The 26,643-nt window shown below is 42.4% G+C and overlaps 1 protein-coding gene across 1 annotated transcript; it reads right to left on the bottom strand.

The window, feature by feature from the left end:
• Window positions 1-386: 386 nt before the first annotated feature.
• LOC140600860 (uncharacterized) lies at window positions 387-23,619 on the bottom strand. The gene is made up of 4 exons (XM_072769046.1): window positions 22,994-23,619; window positions 11,833-11,902; window positions 8,260-8,386; window positions 387-2,769 (listed from the first exon to the last, which is right to left on the bottom strand). Exons 2-4 carry the CDS (start codon window positions 11,845-11,847, stop codon window positions 1,292-1,294), a joined length of 1,620 nt encoding a protein of 539 aa, XP_072625147.1. The 5' UTR covers window positions 11,848-11,902; window positions 22,994-23,619; the 3' UTR covers window positions 387-1,291.
• Window positions 23,620-26,643: the final 3,024 nt, after the last annotated feature.

The raw sequence follows: 26,643 nt of genomic DNA, 5'->3' as shown, positions 1-26,643 counted from the left end.
ACAGACACGTGTCCTCATGTAAATCAAGGTCACTGCAAATCATGGGTCTCATGTAGGCATAAAAAAAGGCATGTAGAAATATTATCAGATGCACATTCATGAATTGCACTTCAAATGTTTAGAGGGAGAATCTAAAGTTGCATTGCTGTGGTTTTTAAATCACAGTCACATAAATATCCAAGGAGCAGATGACGGACAGAAGAGCTCAGTAAATTATGACCATATATTCATAAAATTGTATGTTGATTCCATCATGGAAAAAAATTGTTGCAGATGCCTTTTAGCCTTGACAGCCTGAAGATGTACTATTAGTCCTTGTTATGAAGTACCATAATGAGACAGTATAGACTTGATCTGATAGAAAAAAAACCATGATTAATTTAGAATTTTGAAAAAAAATGATTAAATTTTATTAATGAAAACATAAGTATAATACATTCTGAGTAAAGCAGCATCAGTGTAGTGGTTAAACACAGATCCTATACGTGTACACTGTATTCTGGTTAAGTTTTCCTCATAATTGCTCTTTTAGTTCCCCAAAATAAGAATAACTTTTCACTCATCTTTGATATACAACCACTATTTTCATTAAAGGGAGAAATGACCATTATTTCTCCATTATTTCTATCACATAAGCAGTCCCTACTAACACATCATGAAAATCTCAGTCTGTCAGTCTCAAAACCTGCTGTTTCACACTCCTCTGGCAGAGCAATGGTTTCTGATAATCCAGTGGCCCTCTGTTACAGGATCCTGTAGAAAGGATCCTGGACATATTATTATTTACATCATTGTTTTACATATATTCTCTGCTCAACCCATGTATTCAATTCCACAAAACACTCTATGTTAAAATTCAGCATTCCTTCAGGATACATGGATGTGAATGACTCCCATTTAATAAAGTAGGCCCTTTTATCTTACTGATCTGCTCCCAGAGCCCATCAATGGTAACACATGAAAAACATGTAATGAAGATGTAACATTAACAAATTCAGACTTCAGGTCAAAAGACATGAATCATGATTGATGTAGGCCTTTCAAGAAACCTCATGTAATCAAAGTATTTTTAAAGGAAATGCTACATTCCTAAGCTCTCCTTGCTCGACTGACACTCATCTCATGTTTCATGAGTCTTAAAATGATTTTGACTTTTACTTACTGTGAAGAATTTAACATCCAAGGTTGATTAATCTTGGACTAGAGACTTAGTCCTCCCTAGTGTAAATTCTCTGATATAAAGTGTATTGTGAAAAATAGTTAAATGATTTATGTCCCATTTGTTACATTTCTAAGGTTCCTCTCCAGCATGAATTCTTTGGTGAATCCTGAGGTCAGAACATTGTCTAAAGGACTTGCCACATTCAATACATTTGTATGGCTTTTCTCCAGGATGCGTTCTCTCATGACCCCAAAGGTGTGAACGTTTGATAAAAGCCTTACCACACACAATACATTTGTATGGTTTCTCTCCGGGATGTATATTTTGATGTCTTATGAGGCTTGAATATTGCTTAAAGGCTTTGCCACACTCATTACATTTGTAAGGTTTCTCTCCAGTATGAATTCTCTGATGAATTGTAAGGTTTGAGTTTTGACTAAAGGCCTTGCCACACACATTACATTTATATGGTTTCTCTCCAGTATGAATTCTTCGGTGAATCCTGAGGGTAGACCACTGTCTAAAAACCTTGCCACATTCGATACATTTGTATGGTTTCTCTCCAGTATGAATTCTCTCATGATCCCAAAGATACGAACGTTTGGTGAAACCCTTACCACATTCATTACATTTGTAAGGTTTCTCTCCAGTATGAATTCTCTCATGACACGAGAGGTCTGAACATTTGATAAAAGCCTTACCACATTCATGACACTTGTGCGGTTTTTCTCCAGTGTGAATTCTCCAATGATTTGTAAGGTGAGAATTTTGATTAAAGACCTTGTCACAGATATTACATTTATATGGTTTCTCTCCCGTATGGATTCTCTGATGTCTTGTGAGGTTTGAGAACTGCTTAAAGGCTTTACCACACTCATTACATTTGTAAGGCCTCTGCTCTGAATGAATTCTCTGATGACTTGTAAGGACTGAATGATGGCTGAAAGTCTTTCCACATTCATTACATTTGTATGACTTTTCTCTAATTTTTGTTTTCTGGTGCTGTGTGAGCAACGAAGGATACATAGAAACTCTTCCATATTTATTACAAAGGTTGGTTTTGATACTAGGAGGAAATCTCTGAAGTGGCACAATTGGAGAACAAGTTTTGACAGGCTTCTCAACTTGATTACATTCATTCATTTTCTCCTCAGTTTGAAATCTCTGCATTTTAGGCAGTTGTGACTGAAAGTTTAATCCAATTCGATTTTCCAAACATTTTGTATATTTGCTTCCTGCATAGACCATATTATTTTTTATTTTTAACGAATTCTTCACTAATGACTTCCCTTGTTTAAAGTATTGATATGTACCTTTTCTTAAAGAAACACTCTGCTTTAAAGGTAAGTTAGTTCTGGATTTGCTGTCTTGTTTATCTTTTCTACCAGTGAGATTTACAGTATCTGTCACAAGCACTCCCCTGGAATTTCTTTCTTCATGTCCACACTTATTCTCAAATTCATACATATTTCCCCAAATTTCCCTTAAATCAAAATCTTCAAGGTCATGGCTTTCCTGTCTTCCCAAAACCACAGGTTGGCATAATTTTCTGTTATTAATTTCTTTCTTTGGTAATAATTCCTTGATTATGAAGCTAGCAGAGCTATCTGAAAGATATAAAAAAAGATAGTCTTCACATTAACTAGAGTTGCAAAATGGATGTTACACTAAAAATAATGCTTATTGAAGAGATAAAAGCTTCTCAACCAAAGTCTACAAATGTTTAAGAATGCAAAGTGAATAGAATCCTTTAGTAAAAGATGACATGTATTTCAAATTATTTTAAGGGAAACCTTTCTTTCTGTCTTTTTTTCTCTTTTAAAAAAAAAAAAAAGAGGGAGGGGCAGAAGGAGAGGGATAGAGAGTATTAAGCAGGCTCCACACCCCAGACAAAGCCCAATGTGGGGCTCCATCTCACAACCCTAAAATCATGACTTTAGCCAAAATCAAGAGTCAGACACTTAACTGAGCCATCCAGGTGCCCCTGAAAACCTGTTTTCAAATGTTCTATGACCAAATCGTTCAAACTATGTAAATTTACATAAGTTCTGAAAGAAAGTGTATTCTTTGACCACCATACCAAAACACACACCAACTGGCAATAGACAAATGAGTGTCTCATATTGAAAAGAAACAGATATTGGGGGGATTTGGGTGGTACAGTCAGTTAAGTGCCTGACTCTTGATTTCAGCTCAGGTCATGATCTCAGGGTTCTGAGATTGAGCCCAATGTCAGGCTCAGCACTGAGACTGCTTGGGTTTTTCTCTCCCTCTCCCTCTATCCCTCCCTAATTTCTTTCTCTAAAGTAAATAAATCTTTAAAAAAAGAAACATATTATACAAATGTATATTTACAGCATAATTATTATATGCAAATAAATGCTGAAGCACAGCTCTATATGAAGGAATAGATTTTGGGGGGCAAATAATCCACTTAAAAAATTAATAAGAAAAAAATAAAAATAAATAAAAAAATAAAAAATTAATAAGTCAGTAGAGCATGTGACATATCAGGGTTGTAAGTTTGAGCCCCATTTTAGGTATAGAGATTACTTAAAATCTTAAAAAATTAATGAATAAGATAAAAACATGGAAATTATTAATTGTAAAACTAAAAGGGTTATATGAAAATCAGGAAGAATTTAGTACATCACTAGAATAACAAAATATTCTTAATATCTACTCTAAAGCTATCCATACTCTATGCAGAATAGGCATTTTGGAACATTAACAATTGATAAATTGCAGTCATATTCCAAACTAGATGCTAAAATCCATAATCTGTAAATGACAAGTTATTAAATAAAATGTTTTAATTAAACCAAAATAAGTCCAAAAGGTAAATAAGTAACTATAATTACACAAAATTATAGACTATGGAATCCTAATGATTTCTCTCTTAAGAACAAGAGAAAGAACTTATATTCCAGAAAATGCACACAAGATGAGAATTGAAAAATATGATGAGAAAAGCTCCCACATATTTTTAGCAGTCTAAGTTACATACATGCCCACTTACTTCTGAAATACCAGTTTTCAGATAGTATTATAAAGAACTGGGTAAAAGTATCAGGATAAAAATCATAGAATATTATAAGTGCATCTCTCCATAAAAACAGTAAGTAAGTTGGCAAAAACTGTCAGTATCAACTTTATCAGCTTCTGGAAACTAAACAAAGGTTTACATCAAACATGTAGATACTTAAGAAAGAGGCAACTATCTCAGTTGGAGAGCTTTTGACATTTTAACTTCCCCTGATCCAATCCAATATAAGAGCAGCCCACATTCCTGGTATAGGTCCCTCTTACTGAGAGTAGCAGAACAGGCTTGATTCTCAATGAATTGTGATTTTCCTTTGACCTGCCTAGTGGGTCACTGAAAAACTCACTCAAAACGTTTTGCCTTTACTCTGCTTATTAATTTAAGAGGTATTATGAGGGAGACAGTTAAAAAACATACTTAAAGGCAAATGTATTAGCAGATGACAGACAGTTGGGGCAAAGAGCAGACAAACTGAAAGCTAGAGAATAAGGATTAGAGGGTGAAATGCTTTGGGAAATAAGGGCTTTGAAAAGCTGCAACATATTCCTAGGAATCTAAGTCATGCACATGCCCAGGGCTGGGTCAGTACTCAGAAATCACATGAGGCAGCCCTATGCTGCGTCTGTCAACCTTCATGCTCAGCCAAAACCAGAAGGTAAAGGCTAAGGCACCATTGTAAACTGCCAAGCTGATTTTCAGGTATTCCCAAACAAACATACAGAGTTTGTTTCCAAAGACTAGGAGTTTTTTGCTTTTTAGGTTTTTTGCTTTCAGGTATTTGAGAAGTTCTGTGTTAAATCATTAGCTGACCACTAAGCTGACCACAGACTTGAGTGGCCACACATGACAAAGAATACGGACTTCACAAATCAATTCAGAAAAATTACTAAACAAACAATAGCAGCTGCAATAAGCAGCAACATCCAATGCTAGGGTGAGGGTGTGGGTGGGGAAGAATGTGACTTCCAGAGCTGTCAGAATATTCAAAATGTTTAGCTTTTAAAAAAAATTTATAAGGCATGCAAACTAACAATGATGTATAACCCATATGTAGGAAAAAAGGCAATTTAATAAAAATTGTCCGTGAGGAAGCCCAGACATCAGACTTTGCTAGACAAAAGCTACTGTTTTGAATATATTGAAAGAACTAAAATGAAACCATGTGCAAAGAACCAAAGGAAACAATGAAAACAATATTTCCCAAAATAGAGAATCAATAGAGACAGAAATTATAAAAAGGAACCAGAAGAGAAATTCTGGAGCTTAAGAGTACAAAAACTAAAATGGAAAAAGCCCTAAAGGAGCTTAACACTGAACTGAACATGCAGAAGAAAGAACTAGCAAACTTGAAGACTAAGTCAGCTGAGATTATCCAATCTCAGCAGCAGAAAGAAAAATGAAGGAGAACCAGAGACCTGTGGGACACCTTCAAGTGTACCAACAAAATGAGAATCCTAGAAAGGACAGAATGAAGAGGACAGAAAAAAATATTTGAAGTAACAAGGCAGAAAAATTCCCAAATTTGATAAAATACATAAATCTATGTATCCAAGGAGTTTGGCAAGCACCGAGTGAGATAAACTAAAAGAAGCCCACAGTGAAAAACTTCCTAATCAAACTGTTAAGACCCAAACACACAGAATCCTGAAAGCAGTAGTAGGCAGTTCCTTTGCTGAAAGAGATCTTCAATAAAAGTACTCATTGATTTCACACAGAAACTATATGGGCTAGAAGGCAATGGAATGATATTTTCACAGTGCTAAAGAAAAGTAATTCTCTACAAAGAATTCTATATATTTCAAAACTATCCTCCAAAATAGAGGATAACTTAAGACATTGCCAAAAAAACAAAAACTGGGAGTCCTTTGCTACTAGACCAGTTCAACAAAAAATGGTAAAGGGAATGAATGTAGTTAGCATTAATGTATTTTTGGTTTGTCACTCCTCTTTTTTCCTATTGATTAAAAAAAAAAAAAAACTAATTCTAAATCTACATTGGTGGTCACACAACATATAGAGATATAATCTATGACAATACCAGAGGAGAGAAGGACAGGATATAGAGGAGTCAAGTTTCCATATACAGGTATACTTTGGAGATACTATGGGTTTGGGTCTAGAGCAACACAACATAGTGAATCTAATGAATTTTTTCATTTCCCAATGGCTATACTATCAGAAAAAATATACCTTCAGTAAAAATTTTTAGGAGACAAAGGGCAATATGTATATTTTAAAAAGGATAATTCATTAAGGAATTATAACAAATATGAACATATACATAAGAGAACCCTAAAATAGAGTGAAACGAACATTTATAGAATTGAAGAGAGAAATAAAAATAGTTCTAGAACAGTATTTGGAGACTTGCAGACCTTTCAAAAGTGGAGCATATACCCAGACAGAAGATCAGTAAGGACACAGATGATTTTAGGCAGACTATGGACCAAGGAGTACTGACAGATGCATAGAAAGCACTCCACCAAGTAAGAGCAAAATACATTCTGCTCTACATGCATGTGGAAAATTCTCCAGGATAGACCATAAATCGGTCCATGAAGCAAGTCTCAATAAATTGAAAAATAGTGAAACCATACAAATTATTTTCTCCAACCACAAAAGAACGAAGCTAGAAATGAATAACTGAAAGAAAATTGGAAAGCTCAAAAATACACGAAAAATTTTAAACACTCTTAAAAAAACCAAAGGGTCGAAGAGGGAGTCACAAGGGAAATTAGAAAATACTTTGAGAGAAAAGAAACAAAACCACAACACAGCAAACTTATGGCATGGTGTGGTGTGGACATGCTTATACGCCTGCTGAGTGAACAGTTTTACTATTGGATTGAAAAGACCCACCCCACTTCTCTGTGAGACACGCTCTCTGATATATGGCAAAAGCAGAACTAAAGAAACGGTTGAGGGGTGGGAGGCAGCCTCAAGAGGCATAGAGCTCTGGGGTCCTAGATGCTGATGTTTTCCCACCCCAGGAGTAGGTCTTCCCAGTACACAGAATGGGATGGATCATGGAAAAGGCCTGGTGCCAGGACTGGGGAGGCCTCAGCTCCTACTCATGTGGACTGGGAACAAGAATGAGATGAAGCCAAGAAAGAAAGAGGACCCCTGAAAACCAGCCTCCCAGCACTCCTTGGGGTCAGAGGACCAAAGGAGTCTTAAGGGAGCTCCCAGCTGTCTCAGCCTGTAGAGCATGTGACTCTTGATCTCTGGGTTAGTTAAGTTCAAGCCTCACATTGGTTGTGGAGATTACTTAAAAATAAAATCTTAAAAAAAAAAGAGGTCATAGGGGCATATAATAGAGGCTATAAGTCATTATAAAGATCTTGCCTTGGTCTTTGCATGAGCTAGCAGTTGGGAGGATGCACTGCCACATGTCTGAAGAAAGGAGTGACAAAGGGAAGGGAAGTAAACTTTCCTCCAAGAGCTCACAAGAAGGAAACTTCTGTTTCCCACAGAACTCTCCCAGTGGGAGAAAACTGCCCAAACACTATTAATGATGTGATCCCCTCTCTGCCCTTTTGAGCTCTTCCCTGTGTTCCCACCCATTTGGCTACTTCGCTGTTTTCACTTTACTCCAAAATAAAAATGTTATTCAGGTCAGAAAGAGGGACAATAAGAAAGGAAAATGATATGCTGTGTCTTTTCCAGAATACAATTCTAGCCCTTTGTTCAGCTGAGGAGAAGAGGATGTTACCGATGTGTCTAGAAAAATTTCTTCACAAACTTGTCCATTCCTGAATGCTTAAGGGATATTTTTAAAACAGATATCCAGCTCTCTTCACGAACTACTGAGTCAAAATGTACAGGGATAAAAGTGGGTCTAGAATCAGATATTTTTTGAAGCTGGCCATATAGTTTTGTTCTTACTCAGCTTCTGGAAACACCATTAATCTAGGGAGAATGGAGAGATCATATGAAGAAAGAAAGAGGTGAAAGTTAGATGCTGCCTCATGACGTTTTTCATTTCAGAAGGTACTCAGCCTCAATATAGGTCAAGCAGGGCAGATCCCAACTTCTAAAGGAATATTATCCTCACCCAGGGAGACCAGGTTCCTGTAGTTCTCCAACATCACGTCCCTGTACAAGGCCCTCTGAGCAGAGTCCAGGCACTCCCACTCCTCCTCAGAGAATTTTATGGCCACATCCTTGAATGTCAACTGTTCCTGAAATGAAAACACATTTCATCAAGGAACCTTGAGTAGAGTTCTCATGTTCACACAAAATGTGACCAGGAAAGAGATAGGATCAGTTCAACTAAAATTAATGTGCTGACTCCATTTTGAGCACAAATAGATAATTGTGAGAAATGTATATGTTCCTAACTTTTCTTACTATGTTTTTCCATCAGAGGATATCAAATCCACTAAATCACTGTAGATTTCCTACTTCTGTGGAAAATAAAGGAACTATGTAAAAGAAAAATATCCAGTGTGCAGTTGTTTAGATGGACATGGTACATATTATGTTCTCTACACTAGTGAGAGTTCTGCACACTTAGAGGATCTAGAGCACAAGAGGTATCTTCAGGTGTGACAAATTATATGCAAAAATATAAATTTAAATGCCAGTAAAGTCAGGCATTTAACATTATGGAGTTTATTCCATTAACAACGACAACAGGATCCCTGGGTGGCGCAGCGGTTTGGCGCCTGCCTTTGGCCCAGGGCGCGATCCTGGAGACCTAGGATCGAATCCCACGTCGGGCTCCCGGTGCATGGAGCCTGCTTCTCCCTCTGCCTATGTCTCTGCCTCTCTCTCTCTCTGTGTGACTATCATAAATAAATAAAATTAAAAAAACAAACAAACAAAAAAAAACGACAACAATAAATGATTCATGATGAGGAACTTTATTAATGTCAGACATTAATTTAACAGATTAAGTAGAACACAAGTTAATCACAGCAGATCTTTGAAGAAATAATGGATGATTAGAAATCATGCCAAACACATTTAAAAAGCTATTATTGAGCAAGACCATTCCACTAAGCATCACAATCCACAGTTAAGCACTGGAAGCATTTCCACCACAGGTGAGGCTGAGGCATGTAGGCCAGCTAGGCCCCTGCCAGTCACTACTGTGTGGTATGCGAGAGGCCTGATGGGGGTGGTACCGTAGGAACCACCCATTCCCATTAGCAGCTGTACCAGGACATGTATTTGAAGCATTTCCCAACGCATGTGAAGAAATTAGAAAACTTTACTGAGGGGCACCTGGGTGGCTCAGTCAGTTAAGCATCTGCCTTTGGCTCAGGTCATGATCCCAGGGTTCTGGGATTGAGCCCCACGTTGAGCTCCCTATTCAGTGGGGATCCTGCTTCTCCCTCTCCCACTGCCTGACACTCCTCCTGCTTGTGCACTCTAATAAAGAAATAAAGTCTTGAAAAAAAAAAAGAAAGAAAGAAGAAACTTCACTGAAAGACAGAACAAAGACATGATCAAAGACTGATAAACCTAATTCTTACTGGAAGATGTGGTGACGTAAAGAAAGACCTCAGGGATTCAGAAATTCAGAGCAATTCAAATTCAGAAGAAACATGCGATTAAAAAAACAAAGAACAGTCTCCATTATGTTGAGGAGAAATAATCTTGAAAAGAAAACATGGAGAGCCTTGCCAAACAACACATGAACCTATTATTGTATGTGTGTTATATGAAACTTTTCAATGAAATGAATAGCTACAAGCTTTTTACACTAAAAAGCCGAATTACTTTTATTTTTTTTTAAAGATTTAATTTATTCATGAGAGACAGAGAGAGAGAGAGAGAGACAGAGACACAGGCAGAGGGAAAAGCAGGCTCCAAGCAGGGAGCCCAACGTGGGACTCAATCCCAGGTCTCCAGGATCGGGCCCTGCCTGGGCTAAAGGCAGCGCTAAACCGCTGAGCCACCAGGGCTGGCCTTAAAGTAATTTTAAACAAAGAGAGTGCTAAGTGGGACACAGTACTTTGAGATTACACTAGGTGAAGTCTCCCAAAGCAAGATCAGAAACCAGAGAGCAAGAAGGAAAGATACGTTTCACTGCAAAACACTGATAAAATAAGAAAGACACAAGCATGTATGTAAAGAATTAAACTACAAAATATAAGATAGCTCCTAAAAATATATCAAAGGAAAACAGCAAAGTGTGAAAATCTATGTTTTATTCCACAAAAATAATGAAAGTTACAAGAAGGTAGAAAAAGGAAATACAAAGGGATTGTCCTTTTACCTCCAATTTTCAAAACACAAAGAGATTACACTACCAAGTTTTGCTTACATCAGGGGGCAATCTCACATGTTGCTGCACGATGCTGTACTTTGCAGCTTTAGGAGTCGTGCCAGACAGAATCTGTCCTCATATGAAATGCACCATCCTTGACCCAGTAATCACAAGTCAAGTTGCCCAACCCAGAGAACTCCTCAGACATCTGCAGAGAGGTCAGTCTGCTCATACACAGCCACTGTGGCATTCCTTCTTTCAGTGAAAAATAGTAAACATCCCATGCATCTTAAGAAAATGCTCTAGTGAGGATCAAAAAGCAAGCTGTGGCTGTGTTTATTAACATGAAAATAATGTCTAGACATGCTGCGTATGTTTTTTTTAACGTGCAGAATAAAATGTTACAACAAACTTCATTGAGGGGTTTTTTCTAAAATTTTTTATTTGTGTAAAAGCATCTTTTATAAAGTTTGAACTGACTCTTGTCACAGAAATGACAACAGTGGTTCCCCATTGAGACATGAACAATGGAGAACATGACAGGAAGGGACATCCCTATATCTTAGTGCCTAAGCTCCTTCTTTGATTGGAGTTTAATCAATCAATCAATATATCCATACATATATGACTCACTCATGTGATGTTGAAAATAAAACAGATATAATACTTAAAAATAATGGTAAAACCAGAATTTGGCTACAGTCTGATGGTGAAGATAAAGTTGTATGTACATCTTGGCTATCTTACCATCATTTTTACCTAAAACATCTGCTACACAAGAGTTGCTGTGGGAATACCATGGTCTCTGTTGGATAGATGTGCTGACCTTATTGGTTATTTAGGTTGATTCCATATTTTAAAACCAATTATGGAATAAAACATCCTCTACTGATGTGTTTCTGAACTTTATTCTACATCATTAGTATTTTAGAATCAGAAACACCATGGTTTGCTTGTTTACCACTGAATGCAAGTCAGGCAGAACCCATCTCCTCTTGTTATACTTCTTTTCTAGAATTTTCCAACTATTCGTACACACTAATACATGACTTCTACATGTAGGTCCTTTGATCCTAGTATACAGAGAGCTAACAATGCATGAAGAGGCAGCCCCTAAAACAAACCCTGCTGCCCAACTGTCCTGACACCATGGGACCCACACTCATCTCAAACCCACACCTGCTATGAAGGCCAGCAGCACATGCCTGGGGGGCAGCCTCTTACAGGTTCTACATCACTGGTGCACCGTGAGATGGAATCTATGTGGAGAGGAGAGGGACTGAAGGAAGGCTCGGGGAGTGTGGACACACACAGCTCACGTGGACGAGTCAGAGTCAGAGAAGATGAGCGAGTCCAAGAAGGGCACAGAAAGAGGGAGAGATGGAAAAGCAACCAACAATATGACTTTACCTGACAAACAGCCATGCCTGACTCCTTCCTTCCTCCTTCCTCAGACAAGATCAGTCTTGAGAATTCAGTCCTGAGGGTCAAGAATATGCAGCTGAATGCTTAGAATCATCTCCCTCCTTCCTGTACCACAACCTCACATGGGAAGACCTCTCCATGGGGAGACAACAGTCCCTGCGGCCACTGCCACAGGAGACTCAGGGACCATGAACCCCTCCAGACACCAACACAAATGATTGTTCCCAGCGCATTCTTCAGAACTGGCCCCCGCCTTGGGGAAGTCCCCCCCTCACTACAGCAGTGGGGACCTGGGCTGGATCCACACTCCCCTCCAGGTCACAGACCTGTCCTGACCACACCCCACACAGAGCAGGGCCCCCTCCCCTCTCCCTGGATCAGGAGCTGCTGTCAGCCTCAGAAACGGAGGACCCAGGGCTTTGCTGCTCAATGCTGGAGTCACATCAGGAGCACCTGGGATACTTCACTAGCACTGACGCTGGGCCTTATCCCCCCAGACTACTGGAAGGGAATCTCTGGGAGGGGGCACAAGAGCTAAATCTGCAAAATGTCTCGGCCATCCAGGGAGCAGCTGGGTGGAGCACACTCACAGGAGGCCAGCCCAGCACACCTCCTGCCTTCTGGCTCTGCTCTCCCCTGGGGCGGCATTGCTATCATGAGCTGTCATGAGTAGAAAGGGAAGGAACAGAGAGAGACATGCAGAGCAGGCAAGAGGCACCAGAACTGGGGGTTAGGGAGTAACTGGATGTTAAAACAAGTGGGAGCTGGGGGGGGGGGGGGGGGACACAAGACAGAGCAGGCACCACTGAAAGGTTTTTTTTTTTTTTTTTTTTTAATTTTTATTTATTTATGATAGTTACAGAGAGAGAGAGAGGCAGAGACACAGGCAGAGGGAGAAGCAGGCTCCATGCACCGGGAGCCCGATGTGGGATTCGATCCCGGGTCTCCAGGATCGCGCCCTGGGCCAAAGGCAGGCGCCAAACCGCTGCGCCACCCAGGGATCCCTGAAAGGTTATATCAGAACAAAGACCTGAGGGAGGAAGAGATTTTGCCACCTGCATATGAGGGGCCAGAAAATTCTAGGCAGAAGGATGCCTATGTGAAGACCCTGGGGTAGTGGCATTCTGGGCTCCAGAAAGGTCAAGGGAGCCCTGCATGGCTGGAGTGGGGTGAGTGGAAGAGATCAGGAGGAGCTAAGATCGGAGATATTAAACGAAACAGATCAGAGTGGGCTGAATTTTTCAAACTTTCCCCCCATATCTCAGAAGGCTTTTTGGAAACCATGTATTCCCTTATCCGTTTTGAGTAAACATCTAATTTTTATTTCTTTTGTTCTAAGTTAAAACATTAACAAGTAATGTCAGGGGATCCCTGGATGGCTTAGTGGTTTAGTGCTTGCCTTCGGCTCAGGGCATGGTCCTGGAGACCCGGGATCAAGTCCCACATCGGGCTCTCTGCATGGAGCCTGCTTCTCCCTCTCCCTCTCCCTCTGCCTCTCTCTCTCTCTCATGAATAAATAAAATAAAGTCTTTTTAAAAAAGTAATGTCTTGTATACTCTGCAAACATGCCTGGACTGAGAAGTGGGGAGGTCCCTGGTGACTCAGACAGGGAAAGGCTCACTGGCATAGTAGATATGAAAGTGAAAACTGGGGGTACAAGGGTGGCCCAGTCAGTTAAGCATCTGCCTTCAGCTCAGGTCATCATCTCAGGGTCCTGGGATTAAGCCCTGAGTCGGGCTCCCTGCTCAGCCAAGAGTCTGCTTCTCCCTCTCCTTCCTCCCCCTGCTCATGCATTCTCCTCTCTCTCTAATAAATAAAATTGTTCTTTAAAAAAGTGAGAACTGGGGCAGCCCCGGTGGCGCAGCGGTTTAGCGCCGTCTGCAGCCCAGGGCGTGATCCTGGAGACCCTGGATCGAGTCCCACGTCAGGCTCCCTGCATGGAGCCTGCTTCTCCCTCTGCCTGTGTCTCTGCCTCTCTCTCTCTCTCTCTCTCTCTCTCTCTCTGCATCTCTATGAATAAATAAATAAAAAATTTTAAAAAAAATCTTTAAAAAAAAAAGTGAGAACTGGAAGCAACACCTAAATCAGAGTATAAACACGTGTTTAGTGTGTTCTGCTCTGAAATGGAGCATAAGAAAGGGCACTTACCAGAGTGGAAAATGTAGCTAATAAAGGCTTTTTTATTTTAAAGAGAGGAGAATGTAGTAAAAGGCCTTTCTGTGGATTGTTTTAAAGATGGGGCGATATAGGGGCAGGGCAAGATGGCGGAGGAGTAGGGTGCCCAAGTCACCTGTCCCCACCAATTGACCTAGATAACTTTCAAATCACCCTGAAAACCTAAGAATTCGACCTGAGATTTAAAGAGAAAACAGCTGGAACGCTACAGAGAGAAGGGTTTTCGCTTCTAAAAAGGAAGGAGGAAAAAAATAAAAAAGAATCAAGTCGGGGAGGAGCCAGGCTTAGGCCTGCGGGGAGGGTGGGGGGAGCCTCCCGGACAGGAAAGCCCTGCCCCAGAGAACCAGGAACTTTAAAAATCCGCACCGGATTCTTCCCAGACTGAAAGGCGCTTAGCAGGAACTCGGGCAGAATCATAGGAGGGGCAGTGGAGCCTCCAGGTTCCCGGGGTCACTAACAGAGGAAACGCGCCACAGATTGTGGGCGGATCTCGGTAAAGGGCTGGGGCACGCAGCTGGCGGGGTCTCAGGAGCAGCTCAAGTGGCAGCTCGGGACGGAGGGGGCTGCGCCCTGAAGCCTTCCGGAGCTGCGGCCTTAGGAGCACGATCCCAGCAGCGCAGGCCCCAAGGCGCGGGGTGTGTGTGTGTGGGGGGGAGACACAGCCCACGATCCTGTACTCCCCCCGGGACAGGCGGAGGCGGGTAGGGCATCGGACAGCAAGGACTCTCCAGCCACCAGGCACCCCCAGCCCTGGAGCATCCAGGCCAGTGCAGACAGTGAGACCCCGGTAGTTACTGCGGGAGCTGACTCCAGAGCTGGACACCTGGCTGCCGCCGGTGCTGTCGTTCTTCCTGGGACAGAGCTGGCCGCCAGGGAACAGGGGCCTCACGGGGTAAACAGCTCCCACTGAGCCGGGGACCTGGCACAGGGCAGGGCAGCTCCCCCAGGTGCACACACCTGAGAATTAGCACAGCAGGCCCCTCCCCCAGAAGACGCACTGGAAGAACAGGGGGAAGAGCAAGTTCTTGACCAAGCTGCGCTGCAAAGCTCCAAGGGAAGTCGAGGGATTTACAATATATAGAACCAGACGGTACCCCTCCTATTTTTTTCTTCCTTTCTCCAGTACAACTCATTTTTTTTTATCAGACTGTAAATTTCCAATTTTTTTCTCTTTTCCCACCTTAACTACAAAATTTTACCACCTCTTCATTTTTAAGATTTTTCCTTTTTGACTCTCATATTTCTACAATTACAGGTCCTAGATATATTTTCCACTTCTAGATTACGTTCAACATACACAACTCAATTTTGGAAGATATACAAGATTATGTTTTCTTTCTTTTGTGTTTTTTTGTTTTATCTGCCTCATTTTGTTTGACAATGGCGGAGGTTAATACCTTCTAAAACATGACTACAGCATGCACCCAGAACCAAGGGATATACCATGTGGTTCATTCTGTGAGATTCCTTTCTTTTTAAGATTTTATTTATTTATTCATGATAGAGAGAGAGAGAGAGGCAGAGACACAGGCAGAGGAAGCAGGCTCCACGCCAGGAGCCATTCGCAGGACTCGATCCCAGGACCCCATGATCACACCCGGGCCAAAGGCAGGCACTAAACCGCTGAGCCACCCAGGGATCCCCCTCATTCTGTGAGATTCCTAATACTAATTCTGCCCCCATCTTTTATCTCACTTATGTTTTGGTGGTCAATGTTGGGGCCCTCTACAAGTATTTCTGGTTTATATAAATTAGGGACTGAGCATCTTCTAATATACAGAACTTAATATACTCAGAAACAAGAATATCACCCTCTAGAATGCCTCAGGTAGACTACATTCTCCCTCCACTACAACTTCGTCACCACCACCATCTCCCGGGCCCACTCCCATTTCTTTCTACATTTTTTTCCCTCTTCTTTAGGAAGGCCCTTTATTTTTTTACTACCTTGTTTTAAAATTTGTTTTTCACTGTAGCGCCTTTTGTTTTATTACCTTCTGATCTTTGTTTTCAATTTCTGGTTTCTGACCTTGGCAGAATCATCTAGGGTGAAATTTACCTAGGTCGTCGTTGATATTCTTGACTTGGCCTGCTAATACAGCCACTCTGCACTGAGCAAAATGACTATAAAGAAGGAACTCATCACAAAAGAAAGAATCAGAAACAGTACTCTCTCCCACAGAGTTACAGAATTTGGATTACAATTTGATGTCAGAAAGCCAATTCAGAAGCACAATTATAAAGCTACTGGTGGCTCTGGAAAAAAGCATAAAGGATTCAAGACATTTCATGACTGCAGAATTTAGATTGAACCAGGCCAAAATTAAAAATCAATTAAATGAGATGCAATCTAAACTGGAGGTCCAAACAATGAGGGTTAATGAGGTAGAAGAAAGAGTGAGTGACATAGGAGACAAGTTGATGGCAAGGAAGGAAGCTGAGGAAAAAGAGAAAAACAATTAAGAGACCAAGAGGAAAGGTTAGGGGAAATAAATGACAGCCGCAGGAGGAAAAAACGTTTAATTGGGGTTCCAGAGGGCGCCGAGAGGGACAGAGGGCCAGAAAGCATATTTGAACAAATCATAGCTGAGAACTTCCCTAATTTGGGGAGGGAAACAGGCATTCAGATCCAGGAGATAGAGAGGTCCCCCCCCCCAAAAAAAAAAAAAAAAAAAACCTCCATCAACACCTCGACATTTAATAGTGAAACCTGCAAATTCCAAAGATAAAGAAAAGATCCTTATGGCAGTGAGAGACAAGAGATCCCTATCTTATATGGGGAGAAATATCAGATTAACAGCAAACCTCTCCACAGAGACCTGGCAGGCCAGAAAGGGCTGGAAGGATATATTCAGGGTCCTAAATGAGAAGAACATGCAGCCAAGAATGCTCTATTCAGCAAGGCTCTCATTCGGAATAGAAGGAGAGATAAAGAGCTTCCAAGATAGGCAGAAATTGAAAGAATATCTGACCACCGAACCAGCTCTGCAAGAACTATTAAGGAGGACCCTGTAAAAGAAAGAGGAAGCCCAAAGAACCCACAAAAACAAGGACTGAATAAGTATTACAATGACACTAAATTCATCTTTCAATAGTTACTCTGAACGTGAATGGGCTTAATGATCCCATCAAAAAATGTAGGGATTCAGACTGGATAAAAAAAGCAAGATGCAGGGATCCCTGGGTGGCGCAGCGGTTTGGCGCCTGCCTTTGGCCCAGGGCGCGATCCTGGAGACCCGGGATCGAATCCCACATCGGGCTCCCGGTGCATGGAGCCTGCTTCTCCCTCTGCCTATGTCTCCACCTCTCTCTCTCTCTCAATGTGTGACTATCATAAATAAATTAAAAAAAAAATTAAAACACAAACAAAAAAAAAGCAAGACGCATCTACTTCCTCTCTATAAGAGACTCATTTTAGACCTAAGGACACACCTACAGCCTGAAAATAAAAGGTTGGAGAACCATTTACCATTCAAATGGTTCTCAAAATAAAGCAGGGATAGCAATCCACATATCAGATAAATTAAAGTTTATCCTAAAGACTGTAGTAAGAGATGAAGAGGGACAGTATATCATACATAAAGGGTCTATCCAACAAGAAGACCTAACAATCATGAATATTTATGCCCTAATGTGGAAGCTGCCAAGTATATCAATCAATTAATAAGCAAAGTAAAGACACACATATATAATAATACACTAATACTGGGAGACTTCAACACGGCACTTTCTGCAAATGACAGATCTTCTAAGCACAACATCTCCAAAGAAAGAAGAGCTTTAAATGATACACTGAACCAGATGGATTTCACAGATATTTACAGAACTTTACATCCAAATGCTACTGAATAAACATTCTTCTCAAGTGCACATGGAAATTTCTCAAGAATAGACCACATACTGGGTCACAAATTGGGTCTCAACCAACATCAAAAGATTGGGATTGTCCCCTGCATATTTTCAGACCACAATGCTTCGAAACTTGAACTCAATCACAAGAAGAAATTTGGAGGAAACTCAAACATGTGGAGGTTAAAGAGCATACTGCTAAAAGATGAATGGGTAAACTACGAAATTAGAGAAGAATTAAAAAGATTCATTGGAAAGCTTGTGTATCGTCCATTATCATGTATAATCAATAAACGATTTAATATTCTCTTGAAAAAAAAAAAGATTCATGGAAACTAATGAAAATGAAGATACAACTGTTCAAAATCTTTGGGACAACAAAAGCAGTCCTAAGAGGGAAATATATCACAATACAAGCATCCCTCAAAAAAATTGGAAAAAATTCAAGTACACAAGCTAACCTTGCACCTAAAGGAATTGGAGAAAGAACAGCAAATAAAACCTACACCAAGCAGAAGAGAATTAATAAAGATTCGAGCAGAACTCAATGAAATAGAGACCAGAAGAACTGTAGAACAGATCAACAAAACCAGGAGTTGCTTCTTTGAAAGAATTAATAAGATAGATAAACCGTTAGCCAGACTTATTTAAAAAAAAAAAGGGGGGGGCTCAAGTTAATAATTCACGAATCAAAAAGGAAAGATCACAACCAATACCAAGGAAATACAAACGATTTTAAAAACATTTTATGAGCAGCTATATGCCAATAAATTAGGCAATCTAGAAGAAATGGATGCATTTCTGGAAACCCACAAACTACTAAAACTGGAACAGGAAGAAATAAAAAAAACCTGAACAGGCCCATAACCAGGGAGGAAATTGAAGCAGTCATCAAAACCTCCCAAGACACAAAAGTCCAGGGCCAGATGGCTTCCCTGGGGAATTCTATCAAACGTTTAAAGAAGAAACAATACCTATTCTACTAAAGCTGTTCAGAAAGATAGAAAGGGATGGAATACTTCCAAACTCGTTCTATGAGGCCAGCATCACCCTGATTCGATTACCAGACAAAGACCCCACCAAAAAGGAGAATTATAGACCAATATCCCTGATGAACATGGATGCAAAAATTCTCAACAAGATACTAGCCAATAGGATACAACAGTACATTAAGAAGATTATTCACCATGACCAAGTGGGATTTATCCCTGGGATGCAAGGCTGGTTCTACACTCATAAAGCAATCAACATGACAGATCATATCATCAAGAGAAAAACAAGAATCATATGATCCTCTTCAGATGCAGAGAAAGCATTTGACAAAATACAGCATCCATTCCTGATCAAAACTCTCCAGAATGTAGGGATAGGGAACAATCCTCAGCGTCTTAAAAGCCATCTATGAAAAGCCCACAGCAAATATCATTCTCAATGGGGAAACACTGGGAGCCTTTCCCCTAAGATCAGGAACATGATAGGGATGTGCACTCTTACCACTGCCATTCAACATAGTACTGGAAGTCCTAGCCTCTGCAATCAGACAACAAAAAGACATTAAAGGCATTCAAATTGGCAAAGAAGAAGTCAAACTCTCCCTCTTCGTGGATGACATGATACTCTACCTAGAAAACCCAAAAGAGGGATCCCTGGTTGGCGCAGCGGTTTGGCGCCTGCCTTTGGCCTAGGGCATGATCCTGGAGACCCGGGATCAAATCCCACATCGGGCTCCCGGTGCATGGAGCCTGCTTCTCCCTCTGCCTATGTCTCTGCCTCTCTCTCTCTGTGACTATCATAAATAAATAAATAAATAAATACCCAAAAGACTCCACCCCAAGATTGCTAGAACTCATACAGCAGTTTGGCAGTGTGGCAGGATACAAAATCAATGCCCAGAAGTGAGTGGCATTTCTATACACTAACAATGAGACTGAAGAAAGAGAAATTAAGGAGTCAATCCCATTTACAATTGCACCCAAAAGCATAAGATACCTAGGAATAAACCTAACCAAAGAAGTAAAAGATCTATCCTACAAACTACAGAACACTTCTGAAAGAAACTGAGGAAGACACAAAGAGATGGAAAAATATTCCATGCTCATGGATTGGAAGAATTAATATTGTGAAAATGTCAATGCTACCCAGGGCAATTTACACGTTTAATGCAATCCCTATCAAAATACCATGGACTTTCTTCAGAGAGTTGGAACAAATCATCTTGTGGAATCAGAAAAGACCCTGAATAGCCAGGGGCATATTGAAAAAGAAAACCAGAGCCAGGGGCATCACAATGCCAGATTTCAAGTTGTACTACGAAGCTGTGATCATCAAGACAGTATGGCACTGGCACAAAAAGAGACACATAGATCAATGGAATAGAATAGAGAATCCAGAAATGTGCCCTCAACTCCTTGGTCAACTAATATTCGACAAAGCTGGAAAGACTATCCACTGGAAAAAGGACAGTCTTTTCAATAAATGGTGCTGGGAAAATTGGACAGCCACATGCAGAAGAATGAAACTAGATCATCCTCTTACACCATACACAAAGATAAACTCAAAATGGATGAAAGATCTAAATGTGAGACAAGAACCCATCAGAATCCTAGAGAAGAACATAGGCAACACCTTTTTTGAACTTGGTCACAGGAACTTCTTGCAAGATACATCCATGAAGGCAAGGAAACAAAAGCAAAAATGAATTATTGGGACTTCATTAAGATAAAAAGCTTCTGCACAACCAAAGAAACAGTCAACAAAACTAAAAGACAACCTACAGAATGGGAAAGGTGTTTGCAAATGTCATATCAGATAAAGGGCTACTATCCAAGATCTATAAAGAACTTATTAAACTCAATGGCATAGAAACAAACAATCCAATCATGAAATGGGCCAAAGACATGAACAGAAATTTCCAGAGGAAGACATACACTTGGCCAACAAGCACATGAGAAAATGCTCTGCATCACCTGTCATCAGGGAAATACAAATCAAAACCACAATGAGATACCACCTCACACCAGTGAGAATGGGGAAAATTAACAAGGCAGGAAACAACAAATGTTGGAGAGGATGTGGAGAAAGGGGAACCCTCTTGCACTGTTGGTGGGAATGTGAACTGGCACAGCCACTCTGGAAAACTGTGTGGAGGTTCCTCAAAGAGTTAAAAATAGAACTGCCCTACGACCCAGGAATTGCACTACTCGGGACTTATGCCAAAGATACAGATGCAGTGAAACACTGGCCACCTGCACCGCAATGTTTATAGCAGCAATGTCCACAATAGCCAAACTGTGGAAGGAGCCTCGGTGTCCATCAAAAGACGAATGGATAAAGATGTGGTTTATGTATACAACGCAATATTAGCCATTAGAAACGACTAATATCTACCATTTGCTTCAATGTGGATAGAACTGGAGGGTATTATATTGAGTGAAGTCAGTCAGTCGGAGAAGGACAAACATTATATGGTCTCATTTATTCGTGGAATATGAAAAATAGTGAAAGGGATTAAAGGGGAAAGGAAGAAAATGAGTGGGAAATATCAGTGAGGGTGACAGAACATGAGAGACTCCTAACTCTGGGAATCGACCAAGGGGTGGTGGAAAGGGAGATGGGTAGGGGGTTGAGGGATGGCAAATCGAACTCCAATAAAAACATATACAAAAAAAAAAAAAAAAAAGGTTGGGGCAATACCACCACATGTATATGGTGAACAAAGTAACTGCCTAAAGGTAAGATAGGAATTGATGAGCAGTGGCAGGGTCTAAAGGATCCTGAGACTGTTTTACTGTTGGACATTACAGCCCTTCTGCAGCTGTTCGCAGAGACCCACCTCCAGCAAGCCTGCCCCAGTGAAAACCCCCACCACCTGGGCCCCAGTCCCCCACTTTTTGCCTTCTTGACTCAGACACTCCTGCAAGTTTCCATGGTGTTTGTTCTGCATTCCCAATGGACACCCCACACTACTACAGGACAGAACCCCTGAATCATCTATACAGTGTTGAAGAATCCCAAACTGTTCCTTACATCAATCTTTGGTTTTGGCAAAAAGATACCCACCAACCCAGGATCTGATATGTTCCTATTTTGGAGTCTGTACCCAAAAGTCAGGCACCTCCACAATGTCATAACATAAGAGTAACGTCTGTCATGATCTACATACTCTAAGACTCAAGTATTGTCTAATGCAACGTCCCAGTATGTCGTTTGTATTCCACAAAACACCATACCTTCAGTAATGTTTTGCCCTTAATAGTGAGATCCTCCACCAAAACCACTACAGATTGCCCCCCAAGTGGTGACATTTTCTCTTCAACCCCTTATGGGTCCTAAGAAACCCCAGCGAAGTCAACCATGTCTACACCAGAGGGCGTGTCCTGAATTAACCCCCTGGGGATTCAGGCACAAACTGCCCCAGGGCTGGTCCTAGTAAACTGACTCAGCTACATTGAGCAGCGGCCTCTTCATCACAGCAGCCGGCTGGGCAGCCAGTGTCCGATGTCTGGTCAGTGCCGGAAAGAAAAGCCTGCTCCTTCCCTCAAATTGGACCAACTCCGGAAAGTCACCCCACCTCCGGAGCTCCCAGCGGAGCCCTCAGCCTTACAATGGAGTCTGGATTTTTTTCCTGAGGGCAACAGGAAGCCAATGAAAGGATTACAGCCAGGGGACGCCCTCCCTGCTCCGTTAGTCCCTCTGCGACCTCTGTCACCCTTCGCCCCTCCTGCCGTCCCCGCATCACCCGTCTACCAAGGTCCCAATTCTTCTATTCCTCCCCCATTGTCTCAGAAGATGAATCTGCTCCTTGCTGCCCCACTCCTATCACCAGTTAAGGCCGCTCTCGTCCAGTGTGCTATCCTTCACCGCCCTGGAGATAGATTTTAATACTCCTTCCTTCCTTCCTTCCTTCCTTCCTTCCTTCCTTCCTTCCTTCCTTCCTCCTTCCTTCCTTCCTTCCTTCCTTCCTTCCTTCCTTCCTTCCTTCCTTCCTTCCTTCCTTCCTTCCTCCCTCCCTCCCTCCCTCCCTCCCTCCCTCCTTCCTTCCTCCCTCCCTCCCTCCCTCTCACACGTAGTCTTTCTTACTCTCCCTCAGACTCTCTGCTTCGCCCCGCACCCTCACACTCACAGGTACGGACTGCAGACGTCCTTTGCCCGGGAAGAACACTTTCCAGGAGGGCTTCAGGGACGCACACACACCGTGACACGCACGGCCAGTGGCATGCAGTTTGTGCGGAAGGCACTCCTACGGCGGGGAGCAGTACAAAGTGCAGTGCTAAGGCGGAGGGCAGGCTCCGGAGTTGGTGCAGATGGAGGCGGCGTCAGGAGAGAGAGGTGTGCCTGCAGAACCCCAAGGCCATGGAGATGTGGGGTCGAGGTCTGCACGATCGCGTCCGCCCTGGGGGCCAGCGAGGAAAGACTTTACACAGCGTGGCGGAGAGGGGAAGGGCCGGAGGTGCGGGAGTCCGGGAAGGGTTTTCAGCAGGAAAGAGACCCGGCAGGCGCTGTCTACCTGGACGGAAGGCGGAAAGACTGGGGGGCGGGAACGCGCCTCAGCGATTTTAACTCGAAACAGACTTGGACCCCCGGATCCGCAGTGGAGCTCCCAGGCCTGGAGTGTCTGACGGTGCTGCCGAGACAGCGAAGGCATTTTAACGTACGTGGAGACCCCGGAATCCCGGGGGCTGCGGATCGGAGCCGGGGGCGGGGGGAGCGTCCCGCAGAGACCACTGACGAACCAGAAAATCTGACACCACTTACCTGATGGTGCCCTTCGCTCCGCTTCCGGGTCTCTGCAGGAGAGTGCGCGTGCGCAGCTTGTGGTGGGGGGGGGGGTGTGGAGGGGTGGGGGGGCTGGCGGGGACAAGCCGCGGACGGTGGCCTGGACTTGGCAAAAAGTGCGCAGCTGAAGGGACGTGGCCAAGCTTAGGGGCGGGGTCTGGACCTCCGCGCAGCCTCCGGACGTTTCCCGCCCTTTCAGCCCAATAATACCGTACTTTCCGCTTTTGAATTTCTTTTAATTTCTTTGGTGTCTCACGGACCGAACAGTCTCCTGGCTATTTTAAATTAATATTTCAAACAACTTAAAATGAAAGACCAGAGTTGTGAGAGAGTTGTGAGAGCCAAGATGTTTTCCTGTTAAATTGAAAACGGCTTAAGTCAAAGCGCTCCTTGCCAGCAGGCAGAGTTGGAATATAATTAAAAACAAAATCGTCTCCCATCCCAGCAATCCTCTCCACAAAGGCAGTAGAGAAAGAGCACATTTTCATTAGTGAATAAGCATTAAACCAGAATGTGATGTGCATCACAGGCAATCTTGGGAGATTGCAAAGATGAATCTCACCCTGTCACAAAAGACAAGGAGATACAACCTATTACATACATGTTCCCAAGATAGATCATAACTAGTCCTCAAGAAGACATAACAGCACCATTTGTCACACATAGTTCATCCTAACATCATCAGGTAATCAGGGTGGCCATTTGTGTTAGCTAATTGGCTTTAACCAGAAGGAAAACAAACTTCTCATATCATTATGAAAGGAGGGAGTTTTGCATCTTGGAGCAAGACATCTGCTGAGTTAGGCACCTATCCTCCCTCTCTCCTTTGATGTTTACATTTCATTTTTTTAAAGATTTATTTATTTATGATAGACAGAGAGAGAGAGAGAGAGAGGCAGAGACACCGGAGGAGGGAGAAGCAGGCTCCATGCCGGGAGCCCGACGTGGGACTCGATCCCAGGACTCCAGGATCGTGCCCTGGGCCAAAGGCAGGTGCTAAACCTGCTGAGCCACCCAGGGATCCCCTGATGTTTACATTTCAAAGGGATGACTCACAGATCCTTGAGAGCAAACATTCCTGAGTTACAAAGTTGGCAAGAGCCTTATTTAGCTTTTCAAAGACTTACATACATTTCAAACAGGAAGACAAAGAACTTACGAGTTTTCTAAGGGAAATGCTCTAGGAAACAGGAGGAAGAAAAGGCCCTTCCCACTTCTTTCAAGAGAGACCTGCTTTCTGTCTCTCATTTTTAGTTTATATTTTTCCTTACAGAAACAACATGCATTCATTCACTAAAGCAATATTGTTTTTTTAACATCCGCGACATGCTCACAAGAATGTGTACACTACGTGTCAAGAACCGTGCTGGGAACCTCACATAAATTATGTGAGTTAATTCTTGTAATATCTTAGGAATTGGGTTTTATATATCAATTTTCCTCTGGAGGATTTAGGTGCTGGGCTTTGCCTTTCTGGGGGTAGAGATTCTCCTTGTCTCTTCTGTTTCCTTTCCCTATGACTGATCATTAAAATGACCTTCATATGACTGTACCTCAATATACACAGAAGAAAAGAAAGCAAAGGAGTGGTGAGATTAGTGGTTCTGAGGGGTTTAATGATGGTTTGTTCATTTGTGTTCATGTATTTTGTTAACATGTGGAGCAACCAGTGGGCCCCCAATAGTTGGAGACACTGTGCTTCGAGGAATTTCCTATGCATAGGTTAAAACCAAAAGAGCAAATTTTCACTTATCAAATCTAGGACTTTTGCTCCCTTTTATGTGCATCTGTGTGTCCAGAAAATCTGAGTGCCAGTCCTGGCTGGGCAGCCAGAGGAGTTGCCTTGAACTAAGTTCTCTAAGCAGTTCTCAGGAGGTAGGACCTCTCAGGATGGGAGTGAACGGGAGGAGTGCAAGAGGCAAATTCCATACCTAAGAGGTTATCTGAGAGAATATCTGTTCTGACCATTCTGTTAGACCCTGGAGACCCCAGCTTGGCAGAAGAGACTGCCTTCCAGGGTGCAGATTCTGGAGGCAACTGAGCTCTGTGTGAACGCTTGTGTAAGGCCAGAGGTGTGACATAGAAATCTAGGAAATTTTGAGAGGAGCAGTTTTCGCTAGCACCCTCTAGCTAGTAAGGGGTTCTTACTTTTTGATAGCATGGGGTAGTTGTGGGCAGCAAGTGCCAGCCTCTGTGCAGTTTAGAGACACATGGATTGTGGAGGATGCTGTACTCAGGCCCTGAGGGGCTGTCCACTTCCCTGGGTGTTTGTGCATGCTGGAGGGTTTGGACAGGAAGGAAGAGACAGAAAGAGGCAGAGTAAGGGAAATCAAGTAAGGGGACAGCACGGGATGGTGGTAGGACTGGCTTGTGCTACATATTCCTGTCCAGGCAGGGCTGAGTACTGCAGCTTCTTCTTGTGCACTTAGGGCCATATTGGATTCTGGTTGAGTGTTGAGAGCTCCAAATCGGTAGAGGGACCAATTTGTTGCTGCATGTTTGGATCCTGGGTAAGGGGTGCAAGGATGGTAAGCACTCTTTTGAGCACAGGCGCTTAACTTGGGCAAGAACTTATAGCAGTGCAGGCACAGTGGCGAATGACTTCTGAGGGCAGACTCTGGTCCTACAAGGGGAGGAGCCACACCAAGGTACCCTTCTGAATCACAGGTGTGGATGCCAAGTATCACCTGGCATCTCTGTGGCCCATCTTGGTGCCCAAAGACCCTAAATTCCCTGGAGAAGCCTAGTCCCAAAGACATGATCAGCTGAGGTCCTGCCTCCTCCCAGTGACCCTGATTTTTAAATACTATTTGTATTGCCCAATCCGGACTATAAAACTCATGACTTGTCTTCAGATTTTTTTTCCCATGATTAATTAAAAAATAGCAAAAAGAGGGAACTCCTGGGTGGCTCAGTAGTTGAAGGCCTTTGACTAAGGTTGTGATCCCAGGTCCGGGGATTGAGTCCTGCATAGGGCTCCCTGTAGGGAGTCTGCTT

The sequence above is a fragment of the Canis lupus genome, chromosome 1, assembly GCF_048164855.1.
Source record: "Canis lupus baileyi chromosome 1, mCanLup2.hap1, whole genome shotgun sequence".
In the NCBI taxonomy this organism is placed as follows: Eukaryota; Metazoa; Chordata; class Mammalia; order Carnivora; family Canidae; genus Canis; species Canis lupus.
Note: the sequence above shows the minus strand (reverse complement) of the source record. Positions and strands in the feature narration are given on the sequence as shown.